At 37.3% G+C, this 13,799-nt stretch overlaps 1 protein-coding gene across 1 annotated transcript in view; it reads right to left on the bottom strand.

Annotated features, from left to right (window-relative positions):
* The window catches only part of FANCC (FA complementation group C), a 126,036-nt gene that overhangs the window by 58,419 nt on the left and 53,818 nt on the right, over window positions 1–13,799 (bottom strand). The window contains exons 4-5 of the mRNA XM_049772236.1: window positions 7,057–7,170; window positions 3,726–3,790 (exon numbers count right to left, since the gene is read on the bottom strand). Coding sequence (XP_049628193.1) covers window positions 3,726–3,790; window positions 7,057–7,170 — 179 coding nt within the window. The remainder of the gene's footprint in view (window positions 1–3,725; window positions 3,791–7,056; window positions 7,171–13,799) is intronic.

Genomic DNA, 13,799 nt, shown 5'->3' with positions numbered 1-13,799 from the left:
ATAGAATTATATGAAAGTGTACATTAACCAAAGTTTCAGCATTACTTTACAAAATTTAAACTAGTGAGCGTACTAGGTGGGTGTTTTAGGTTGAGTATGAATGTGGAAAAAGAAAAATATAGGTTGTACATATCGTATATGAACTATACTGTGTCACTACAATAAAGCAACTATGAAAATTTGTATTTAATATTTGTAAGCATACATGTTTTCATGCAACATAATACTCGAGTGAAACTCTGCATCACATGGTCAGTAAATAGGTCAACATTTTGTTTTGTTTTGTGGGCCCACACCCGGCAGCACTCTGGCTGGAGTTACTCCTGGAACTGCACTTAGAATTTACTCTTGACAGGCTCTGGGGACCATATGGGATGCCAGGAATTGAACCCGGGTTGGCTGCATTCAAGGCAAATGCCCATTGTGCTGCGTTATCACTCCAGTCCACAGGTCAACTTTTTAATATACAAATAACCCCAGTGTTTATGCACGCCACATTTTTTAGTTACATAACCTATGAGCTCCACATATTTTCTCCCACACATGCTAACACTTGCTCTATTGGTTTCTTTTTTTTTCAGTGTATGTGTGTCTTTTGTTTGTTTTCCAGTGTTATTTTTTAAACCACACCCAGCAGTGCTTCAAGGATCTCTAAGAGACTTATCCTTATCCTGTATGCAAAACATGGATCCAAACCTCTGTGTTCTCTTCACTGTTCCAACATTTGTTACTTTCTTTTCTTTTGGTTTTAGCTTTTGGTCACACTTGGAGAGACTTAGAGGCTACTACTGGCTCAGTGGTTGGGAGTGACTCCTGGAGGTGCTTGGGGATTGAACCCAGGTCCCCACGGGCAAAGCATGTAGTACAGTCTACTAAGCTATCTCTCTAGCCAAACATTTGATATTTACATTCCATTAACTTTAAATTATTGCCATTATTATAGGAGCAAATACTGCATCCATAGTGGCTTTAATTTTTATTTCTCTAATAATTAATAACACTGGACATCTTTTTATTTGCTTTTTTGACCACAGGGGCATCTGATATAAAGAAGGCCAGTCCAGCAGGTATATATTGTCACATTACAAATCAAAACACCACTAAGATTGGCCTATATTCTTTTTTTTTAAAAAAGGAAACTATCAGTGTTGACAAGGATGTAGTGAAAAAGTAGCTAGTTCAGGGGCTTGAGAGGTAGTACAGCAGACAAGAGGCTTAACATATGACTTGACCAGGTTTGGTCTCTAGCATCCTGGTAGTTCCTTGAGCCCACCAAGAATGATCCCTGAGAGTAGCTCCAGAAGTAAACCCTGAGCACCACTAGGTGTGTCCCAAGACCAAACCAAACAAAAGACAGTAATTGGTTCAATCTATAATTGGTTAAGTCTATAGCTTAGGTTTCAGAAGATCAGACATTGGCCATTCACCCCAGAACCTTGGATCCCATCTATAGAACCAGCACAGTTTTCTCCATCAGCACCAAGGATCGGACTTCTACCAGGGAAGGCCCTAATGCTGCCCTGGGACCAACTTGCTCAGAGTGGGTTCATATGACAATCCGACAACTTGGTAACAGCAACAACTTGCTTTCAGGGTAGAGTTCCCTGTTTCACCCTGACTTTGACACAGGATCTCTCTGTACAGAAACCAGAATCTCTAACTACAGAAACCTGACTGCAACAACAATGACTGAGAAGAACTTTTACTGGGACCACAAAAAAAGACCTTGGAGTTAGACAACTTAGTATGCCCAGAGCTTATAGTTGGTCTTATGGCTGGATGCTTCATGGTCAGGGTTTCCCTGTTTTTAGGCCAAAGGTTTTTTCCTTTCTATTTTCCTCATCTTTTGCTGGGACTTGCAAACAAAACAAAAAAACACAACCCAAACAAACAAAGCAGACACACACATAACACCCAGCTATGCATACCCCCTTTGTATTTTTTTTTCATTTCTTATCTTTTAAATAGGGGCTCCTACATTTTTTCATAGAGCCTTGGTACACGGATTACTTTTTTTTTATCACATATTTCTTCATTTTTCTATAAAACTAAGAAGAAAGGAAAAAAGAAAGTCTGAAGATCAGAGGCCAAGTGGTCTCAGAGAAAATATAAGGACAGAACTAAATATCCAAGCCAAAGTCAATGACAATAAAATCAAAGCCAAAGTCAATGACAATAAAATCAAGAGACCTACACTTTAACAATCTAAACTTAGAGGAGCTTGTTATACTGTCAGGCCAGAGGACAGAGGGTGAAGGTATTGGATGCATTCTGGCTTCACTGGTGGAGGGAGGTAGACACTGGTGGTGGGAATGGCCCTGATTCACTATATATCTGAAATTCAACTGTGAAGGACTCTGTAGATCATAATGGCTTCAATAAAATAAAAATTGAAAAAAAAAAAAAGAAGTCACGGTACACACACAATGGAATACTTGCAACTTTAAGAATAAATAAAATAATTTGGCATTTTCTAAAAGAAATCAACGAAGTCTAGAGTTTTCATATGACACAGAGTTTCAAGAATAAAAAGTATAACTGGAAAAGATGCACACATATGTTTTGGCTCAACTAAATACAAAGACTGGGATATGGAAATAATCCAAATGTCCCATAACAGACAAATGAATTAAGTTGTAGTTATATGCATGATGGAATACAACTCAGCTCTAACAAAATGAAGAAAGCATTGCAGCTTGCTGCAACTTGAATAGAACTGGTGGGCACACTGTGAAGAAAAATTAGAATGAGAAGAAATACTGAATAAATCTTACTCATGTATGGTGAACTTAAAAAAACAAAGGACAGATAGTGTTGAATGTGAATTCAGAACAGAGATTACCAGATTAACAGAGAAACAAGGGGATCATGGGAAAGGAAGAAGCAGACTAGAAATAACATAAGGACACTAGTTGACTTCGCTAACAAGACAGTGTACATCTTATTTCATGTGGTCGACTTTGGCTTAATCCCCAGCACCACATATGAACCCTGAGCACTTCCAGGAGTGGTCCATGAGCACAAAGCTAAGTGAGCACCATTACCAATGGGTATGATCCAAAATGCATAAACAAGTATATATTATTGTAATCATATTATCTAAACTTCAATACTTTTAAAAATTAAACCTTCCTAAACAAATATATATTATTGTAATCATATTATCTAAACTTCAATACTTTTAAAAATTAAATGCTCAACAATGGAAATAACTGAATTATTTCAGAGTGATTTTATAACGTGACTGTCCTTTAATATGAATCTGAATTATCTAGTCAGAATTTTGAAGAATACATTTCTTACAATAGTTCACAGAAGCACAATAAATATCTGACATTCAATAAATATCTGAATAGATATTTATAGATAATATCTATTATTTATTAGATAATATCTAATAAATATTTATTCATATATTTATTAGTGTATTGTATACACATACACTAAAACTGAACACTTCTTTTTTGTGTTCTCTATAGTAGTATATTGCTTCATGTGTGCAAGAAAAGCTGCATGCTTTACTATCTTAATATCTGAAAGAACAGTGATTAAAAACTAAGTTTGATAAAACTAGAATTTTATCACATACTTCCATTAAAATAATTTTCCCACATAGACTATGATCATTAGAATAAACCAGAATTCTCTACAAATTATAAAAAAATTTTTTCTAACAAAACTGATACCCCTCAAAACTTAAGAGGGATATATGTTTGAACACCTACCCTCCTTGAGTGTTAAATTCATTAAGATGATTCTCTCTGAGTTCAGTCTCTAATGATAAAACCACCTGTAAAACAAAACCAATTGAGGTTGTCACACATTGCACATATGAATACATCAGTTTTATTTTCTGTGTGAGTGAAATTTCTGCTGGGATTCCCTACCAACCCTACTCCTCTAATCTATCTTCTCCTGTTTTACTTAATATTAAGTCACATGTACTAATAATTTGGGTTTTGTTTAATGCATGCTAGTTTGCATTCTCAAGCAAATAAATAAACAGAACATTAATTTCCTAACAATTAACCTAATCAACTAGAAAGCTACTTCAATAGTAAACTATGATATCTCAATTTCAAAAATAGTAAAACTATAAAGAAAAGACCGAGAATTAGTTTGTTTCTTTCTTAATTTAGTTTGTTATTTTAAATTTATTTTGTACAATTATTTAAACAACATGGTTACAAACTTGTTCATAATTGAGTTTCAGTCATAGAATGTACAACATCCTTCACAAGTGTACTTTTCCTGCCACCAATGTACCAATGTCAATAGTTTCCCTCCCACCCACCTCTACCTGTCTCTGGAGTAGGCATTTATCCTCTCTCTCTCTCTCTCTCTCTCTCTCTCTCTCTCTCTCTCTCTCTCTCTCTCTCTCTCTCTCTCTCCCATTCTTTCCCTCTCTCTTTCACTCATTCTTTCTCTCTCCCCTTCCCTCTCCTTCCTTTCTCTTTCTCTCTTTTTTTGCAATGTGGTTTGCATTATTTTGCATTATTGTTAATAAAAGGGTACTATTCATGTCACTTCATCCTCTTTCAGCACCCAGTTCTTGTCCAGAGTGATCAGTTTCAAGAGATCAGTTCCAACTACCATTGTCATAATAGACCCTTATCTACATTTTGTCTTTCCTCTTCTCTTTTTTTAAATTTAATTTAATTTTATTGAAAACATTATGATTTACAAAGTCCTTCATAGTTGGGTTTCAGACGTACAATGAATCAAGGCCAATCTCACCACAAGTGTCGACTTCCCTCTATCAAAGTTCCCCAAGGGCATCCCATACTACTACTCCCCTGTAACACCCCCCTCCAGCCTGCCAGTATAACAGGCCCATTTTAAGTTTAGATTATTAAAATTTGAGTCTCTTGATTCCATTGTTATTGACTTTGGCTTGGATATTTAGTTCTGTTCTTTTTTAACACCACCAATGCACCAAAAACCACTTGGCCACTGGACCTCATTCTTCCATATTTTTTCCTCTTCTTCCACTCATTTTCTTTCCTTCTCCTTGCTATACTCTGGGACCAAAAGTATTCTCAACAATTCCATTTAAATCACTGCATTTCTTTATGCAATTATTCTAAATACCACATATAAGTGATATTCTGTATTTATCCTTCTTCAGGCTTTCTTCATTTAACATACTACCTTCTAATTCCATCCATATTGTGGCAAAATTGCATGACTTTTTTTTTTTTTTTTTTTTTTGGGATCACACCGGCAGTGCTCAGAGGTTACTCCTGGCTCTATGCTCAGAAATCGCTCCTGGCAGGCTTGGGAGACCATGTGATGCCGGGATTCGAACCAATGACCTTCTGCATGAAAGGCAAACGCCTTACCTCCATGCTATCTCTCTGGTCCCAAAATTGCATGACTTAATCATTCTTTATAGCTTTGTAGTATTCCATTTTTATGCATACTACATCTTTATGATCCATTCATCCGTTTTTGGACATCTAGGCTGATTTCAAGTCTTAGCTACTGTACAGAGGGTTGCAATGAATAGTGGTGTGAAATATATCTTTTTTGATGAATGTTTTCCTGTCCTGGGGATAGATACCCCAAAGTGGGAATGCTAGGTCATAGGGCAGCTCAATTTTGAGAATACTGAGACCTCTCTAAACCATTTTCCATAGACGTTGGACCAGGCTACATTCCCACCAGCAGTGGATGACATTTCCTTTCTCACCATATTCCTGTCAATACAGACTGTTCCCAATATTTTTGATATTTGCCATCATCACTGGTATAAGATGATATCTCATTGTTGTCTTGATTTGAATTTCTCTAATGATAAGTGATGATGAGCAAATTTTCACATTGGCCATCTATCTGTTGGTCTTCCTCAGAGAAGTTTCTGTCCATTTCCTCTCCCCATTTTTGATGGGGTTTTTAGGTTTTGACAGATTAACCTTAGTAAATACTTTGTATCCTAGATATCAAACCTTTATCTGATGGTTGGGTGCAAATATTTTCTCCCAGTTAGCTGTCTTCTGGTTTCAGCCCATGTTTCTTTTGCTATACAGAAAATTTGTAGCTTGATGTAGTCCTGTTTATTCAGATTTGATTCTATTGTCTGTATCATTGGAATCCTATCATCAAAGACTTCTTTGAGTTCTAGGTCTTAAAGGTTCTGCCTATGATTTCCTCTATGAACTTTATGGATTCATGGATAGTTCTCTACTCTTAACTGTACTCACCACTCTTCCTAGCATGGACTGGTCCTCCTAATCCTCATCTCTATTGTCTCTGGATATAATTACCATATTGTCGTTTATAGTTCACTATTTTTTTGTTTTGTCTTGGTTTTTGTTTTTGTTTTTGTTTTTTTGGGGGGTCACACCCGGCAGCGCTCAGGGGTTACTCCTGGCTCTGTGCTCAGAAATCGCTCCTGGCAGGCTTGGGGGACCATATGGGATGCCGGGATTCGAACCACCATCCTTCTGCAAATGCCTTACCTCCATGCTATCTCTCCAGCCCCAATATACTTCACTATTTTTTTAAAAAATCTATTTCTGCATAAAGTTTCAAAAATGAGATCGATAACAATTATTACCAGCTGACCACGGTTACTTGTAATTATTTTTCAAAGAGCTATGTCATTATTGCAAACTAAAATATTTGGATATGGAAAAAAATTAAAGGAAAAGAAAACATAACTAACATGTAAATATATGCTATTTACAAAGATGCTACTAATCATCTGCTTTAACAAAATTTCAAGTAGTTTAAATAAAGATTTGTCTTAATCGTAGTAAAAGGTTGTATTTATACTGGTGAAGGAGTTCTTTTCTCCAAAAATCTTTGAGAGAATAATAACAAGACAGAGGATAGTTGATTTAGAATAACTTCTCCTGGCTTTCAATTCTTTTACATAATCTCTCACCTCATATTTCTTCCTTACTTGGCCATAAGTGCACCCAAGGTAAGAAGAGATAAATATGGAAAAGTTAAACATCACTTCTGAAGGGGTGAAATATTTCCATTTACCCTTTTTGCTGATGTTATATTAAACAATGAACAGTTCAATAGCAATGAATTAAAAAGACTCACATTTTTAAGCAAATCTGAATAGTAATCTGGAGGTATATATCCAAGACCTTGAGTAAAAAGAACAACTTCTTGAATATCGGATCTAAATGCTGAAAATATATGAAATATCAACCCCTGAAAAATAAACAGAAAAGAGAAAATGTGCTTTAAAGTGAATCCAGTTGTGTCAGTTGGGGAGACTCAAGCAGTCTTATATGTTCAATCCCTGGAACTACAGTTGTAGGGTGAATGATTGCAAGTGCCCATATGATGAGCAGTATCTGGGTCATTTGTTAACAGTAATCGATAAAACAAAAAATATGAGATGTGTTCAAATACCATTTACTTTTATTCAAGGTATAAGTAAGCATTAAAATTATTACACTAAAAATAGGTTATCTAAGCAATGTTAACTGTGAAATAAAATATGTACTACATGAAAGTACTTTAAGCATGTTAAGCATGTGATCTTTGGGGGCCAGAGAGATAGCACAACAGAAGGGTGTTTCCCTTGCATGCAGCCAACACAGGACAGATCCCAGTTCGATTCCCAGCATCCCATCTGGTCCCCTGAGCCTACCAGGAGCAATTTCTGAGCACAGAGCCAGGAGTAACCCTGAGCACCACCAGGTGTGACTCAAAAAAAAAAAAAAAAGAAAAAGAAAAGAAAAGAAAAGAAGAAAAAGAAAAAGAATGTGATCTTTCGGCTGAGGGCATGCTTTGTATATAGGAAGACCAGGTTTGATGCTCAGCACTAAACGATATGTACTGGTACCACTGGAACCTCAGTGACCCGAGCACAGAGCTAGGAATAGCCCCCAAGCACTACCTGGTTTTAGCTCAAAAGCCAAAAGAAGAAATATGATCTTTATTCATTATTAAACATGACAAAAATTTGGGGCAGGCAGCCCTGAGTCACAGCTGAGTAGCCAGCAGCATCAGAGACCGAGCAATGGATCAGCCATACGTGAAGCAAGTTCATTAACTCCTGAACTAGCTCTCTCCAGAATCAACAAGGCAGTTTTATCCGTGTATATATGATACACATAGCAAAGAAAAGTACAACCAGATAAAGGCAAAAGAAGCACTAAATGGCACCGGGAAAACAATCTGAAAGAAACCAAGTGTTATTTCATCTTGTTCACTGATTCTAATTCTTTATTATTATTTTTTTTGGCCACACCCGTTTGATGCTCAGGGGTTACTCCTGGCTAAGTGCTCAGAAATCGCCCCTGCTTGGGGGGACCATATGGGACACAGGGGAATGGAACCGCGGTCCTTCCTTGGCTAGCGCTTGCAAGGCAGACACCTTACCTCTAGCGCCACCTTCCCGGCCCCTGATTCAAATTCTTTTTGGAGAGGGGTTTGTGGCCATACCTGACATTGTTTGTGAATTACTCCCAGCACAGAATGTGGGGGATTTGCTTCCAGTGATATTTAGGAGAGCAGGTAGTGCTGGGAATCGAACAGGGGCTTCTAATGTTCAAGGGATGTACTCCAGTTTTCTGAGTTATTTATCCTGCCCTGATTTTTATTCATCATTTTATTATTTTTTTTTTTTTTTGTTTGTTCGTTTTTGTTTTTGGGCCACACCCCTTTGACGCTCAGGGGTTACTCCTGGCTATGCGCTCAGAAATTGCCCCTGGCTTGGGGGGACCATATGGGACACCGGGGGATCGAACCACAGTCCGTCCTATGCTAGCGCTTGCAAGGCAGACACCTTACCTCTAGCGCCACCTTCCCGGCCCCATTTTATTATTTTAAATGCACACAAGAAACCAGAGAAACAGCACAGGAGTTAAGGCTTCTGGCCTTCCTTGCATATGTTTGACCCCAGCAGGATCCCTGAAACCACAGACAACTCTCCAAGCACCACCAGGAGTTATCCCCAAGCACAGAGCCAGAAGCAGACACAGCACTGATAGGTGTGATTCATAAACAAAGTAAAGTAGTAAAATAAATGAATGCAGTCCAGTTTAATGTAATTTAAAGATATTAACTTAATGAAAATTAAATTTAATAAACAGGAAGTGTTTTCATGTGTCAAAACTTTGTAAACTAAAATAAAAATGAGAATATTGGTTAATATAGATATCAATAAAACTATAACATAAATATGATAAAAATTTATGAAAATAAATTCAAGGTATTTTCCCATAAGCTCAAAAATTTAAAAATTAATTCAATCTTTTAATGTATCTTGACCACATTTAAGGAAGTAAACCCCAATATAGCATAATAATTATTATAAAAAATATCACAATAATGCTACTTCTCATAGTAAAAAATGTTTAATGGCTAGAAATAATAATTTATAAGCCCTTCCTTATACAGAGCAGTTTATTTTAAATAAAATGCATATAATTTTGATATGTTAATTGTTAATTGTTTTTGTTTGTTTGGTTTTTGGTTTGGGGTCACACCTGGCCATGCTCAGGAGTTACTCCTGGCTCCAGGCTCAGAAATCGCTCCTGGCAGGCATGGGGGACCATATGTGATGCCGAGATTTGAACCAATGACCTTCTGCATGAAAAGCAAACGCCTTACCTCCATGCTATTCTCTGGCCCCGAGCATGTTGTTATATATTATACTGTTATCCAACAGTTTCCTCTCCCCATTTTAAATATATTCCTTTTCCCTTTGTTATATATTAACAATTTTAATTTTTCTATATATAAATTATACTTTATAAGCTCTATACCAAGGTCCTTAAACTGCAACCCGTGGACCACATATTATATTTGTTCTCGTTTTGTTTCTTCACTTCAAAATGAGATATATGCAGTCTGCATAGGAATTTGTTCACAGTTTTTGTTTTTACTATAGTCCAGTCCTCCAACAGTCTGAGGGATAGTAAACTGGCCCCTGTTTAAAAAAAGTTTAAGGACCACTGATAAACTGTTATAAATAACACATAAATGTTATGTAATATACATGTACATGCATGTATGTTATATTTATAACATGGCAAAATGCTAAAAGAATAGAGGTGAAACTTTTATATTAGAAACTACCTCATCAGGCCCGGAGAGATAGCACAGCGGTGTTTGCCTTGCAAGCAGCCGATCCAGCACCAAAGGTGGTTGGTTCGAATCCCGGTGTCCCATATGGTCCCCTGTGCCTACCAGGAGCTATTTCTGAGCAGACAGCCAGGAGTAACCCCTGAGCACCGCTGGGTGTGGCCCAAAAACAAAAAAAAAAAAAAAAGAAACTACCTCATCAATATAATAATCCATACATGAAAATTAAAATACAATAAAGAATAATTATCATAAAATGTTAACAGTTAGGATGTTAAGATAGTGATACTAAGGATATAGTTTTTCTTTTCATTCCAGCATATTTACCAATTTTTGTATGTATATATCCTATTTTTCAAAAAATACCCTTAAAAGTATTTTATATGAAAATATTTTATATATTTTATATATTTATTGATAAGGAATTAATAAACCATAGAAGTCACTCTTCTGTGAATACACATTACAAGACAAAAATCAATCTGTATGAGGGCAGGTCCCTAAGACCAGTATAGCTCATAATAATTATCATGAATCTATTCTGGAGATCATTCAAATTTATCATAAACTATCTCACATATACAAAAAGGTATACAACAAATATGATAGAAAGATATTTGACCAGAAGGCCTGGGATAACTGCAGAGTCTGGACACAGTAAACAAATTTTTTCCATGAATGCTGGTCCCTTTTCCCTGTGGCTCAACCTTGCCTCAGAGTCCTTTTTTAAGAGTTGTATTCTGCGCAACTAAGACAGACTGACAGCTGCTGCCACATGAGATCAAATCAGAAAAGTTCAAAGCAAGCTAACAAATTAGCTCTGACTACAATCATGATTTAAAAAAAAAAATCTCATTAGGGGCCAGAAAGAGTTCAAAGGGCTGAGCACATAATTTGCATGTTGGAGCTCTGAGGTTTTTTTTTTTTTATCTGGCACCTGGTGGTTCTTTGGGCATGAACAGGAGCAAACCCTAAGCACAGAGTCAGTAGTAGGTTCCAAGTACACTGAGAGTGGGGCTGGAGCAATAGCACAGTAGTAGGATATTTGCCTTGCATGCAACCAACCCAGGACAGACCCAGTTTCGATCCCTGGGGTCCCATATGGTCCCTTGAGCCTGCCAGGAGTGATTTTTGAGCCAGAAGTAACCCCTGAGTGCTGCCAGGTGTGGCCCAATAACCAAAAACCAAAAACAACAACAACAACAACAACAACAAAAAACCCTAAGTAAACTGAATGTGGTCCAACACCATGCACAAAGGTCAAATCAAAATGAATTAAAAACCTTAATACAGGACCCAAAACAATAAGCTATCTGAAGAACACATAGGTAAAACACTCCATGACACTGCAACTAGAGGCATCTTCAAGGAGAAAATAGCACTGTTCAAACAAGCGGAAGTAAAGATAAAAAAAATGGTATTACATTAAAATTAGAAGCTTCTGCACCTCAAAAGAAACAGTGACGAGGACACAAAGGCCACCACAGAATGGGAAAAACTATTCAGAACTATGACAGAATTTAAGAAAAAAAAAATCTAACCCCATCAAAAAATGGGGAGAAGAAATGAACAGACAATTCCTCAAAGAAGAAATACAAATGACCAAAAGACACATGAAAAAATGCTCCACATCACTAATCATCAGGGAGATGCAAATCAAAACAATGAGGTAGCATCTCACACTATAGAGACTGACACACAGCACAAAGAATAAGAACGATCAGTGTTGGCGGGGATGCGGGAAGAAAGGAACTCTCATTTTTTTCAGTGGGAATGCTGACTTGTTCAGCCTTTATGGAAAACAATATGGAGTTTTCTCAAAAAAACTGGACATTGAGATCCCATATTATCCAGCCATACCACTCCCAGGAATATACACTAGGAACACAAAAACACAACACAAAAAAAAAAGACTTTCTGTACACTTATATTCATTGCAGCACCATTTAAAATAGCCAGCATCTGGAAATAAGCCAGATGCCCTTCAACAAATGAGTGACTAAATAAACTGTGGTACATATACACAATGGAATACTATGCAGCTGTCAGAAAAAAAATGAAGGGCCCGAAGAGATAGCACAGTGGTGTTTGCCTTGCAAGCAGCTGATCCAGGACCAAAGGTGGTTGGTTCGAATCCCGGTGTCCCATATGGTCCCCCGTGCCTGCCAGGAGCTATTTCTGAGCAGACAGCCAGGAGTAACCCCTGAGCACCGCCGGGTGTGGCCCAAAAACCAAAAAAAAATGAAGTCATGAAATTTGCATATACATGGATGAACATGAAAACTATTATTCTGAGGGAAATAAGTCAGAGGGAGAAAGATAGATACAGAATAGTCTCAGTCATCTATGGGTTTTAAGAAAAATAAAAGTCATTATTGTAATAATACACAGAAATAATAGAGATGAGGGCTAGAAGGACCAGCTGAAGCTTACCACAAAGAGTAGGGAGTTCAGTTAGCGAAATAATTACACTAACAACTACCATGAAAATGGCAGTGAGTGAGAGAAATAGAATGACTGTCCTGAATACAGGCAAGGGATGGGGAAGGAGGGAAATGGAGGAACATTGTACTGGCAAAGGGGGGTGTTATTTATACGTATATACATTTACATGTAAATATATATATAAATATAAAACTGAAACTCAACTACAAACATGCTTGTAATCATGATGCTTAAAGATATTTATAAAAAAAATTAAAGAAAGAAATAACAGCACTAAATATCCAAGCCAGAGTCAACAACAGTGAAATCATGATGCCAAAACTTTAACAACCAAACTTAAAAACATGCCTGTTATGATGGCAGCCTGGAGTGGGGGTGGTGGCACTGGATGGACTTTGAGAATATTGGTGGAGGGAGACTGACACTATTGGTGGAGGGAGACTGGTCCTGAAACATTTTGTGTCTAAAACCCAACCATAAATAACTTTGTAAATCACAATAGTTTAACAAAGTTTTTTTTTTCTTTAATATATTACTTTCTATACTCTCTGAGTGTGGTTTCTAGATCAAAACCAAACTGGGGCAGGAGGCAAGGAGAAGGCTCACCAACACTTGTAAAATGAACTCAGCACATTCCAAAATCTTTTTCTTTGAAGGGGGGGGGGAGGGGGGGCAGCAATGGCAGGCAGTGCTCAGGGCTACTCCTGACTTTATATTCAAGGATCACTCCTGGAGGTCTCAAAAGAATGTAACACATGCCCAGGATCAAACTGGGCTCAGCCAAGTGTAAAGCAAATGCCCTACCTGCTGTACTATCACTCCAGTCCTACATTTCAAAATTCTAACTTCTGCTCTGTACAGTCTCCATGTACTAGCTTCATATATGCAACTAAGTTACTTGGTAAATTTCAATGTGTTATAAATATTTCAAATCTAGCAAGTTGAATATCATATTCCATCTTTCCATAAACTCCTTCTCTCTTAGTCACCTGAGTAAATGATTCTCTTTCAGTTGCTTAAGACAAAATTTTAGATGCTGCCCTTTACTAATCCCCCTGATCTGATCCCTCAACAGCCCTGCTGTTCCCACAGCAGGAACACTTCACAGACAGCACTCCCTCTAATGCTTCTGCTTTCACTGACTCCAGCCACTATCCTCTCACCATAAATGCAGTCACAACAAACTCTTCCATGTTCCCTCTATTCCTTGTCCCAACAGCATCCACTTCCTAGAGTGCAGCAAGAGTGAATGTGGCAGGTTTTATTTTGTGGGAGCAAAAAAGGAATTCTCAGAGTTC

This window comes from Suncus etruscus, chromosome 4, assembly GCF_024139225.1.
Source record: "Suncus etruscus isolate mSunEtr1 chromosome 4, mSunEtr1.pri.cur, whole genome shotgun sequence".
In the NCBI taxonomy this organism is placed as follows: domain Eukaryota; kingdom Metazoa; phylum Chordata; class Mammalia; order Eulipotyphla; family Soricidae; genus Suncus; species Suncus etruscus.
The sequence above is the reverse complement of the archived record's forward strand: the minus strand, read 5'-3'. Positions and strand labels throughout refer to the sequence as shown.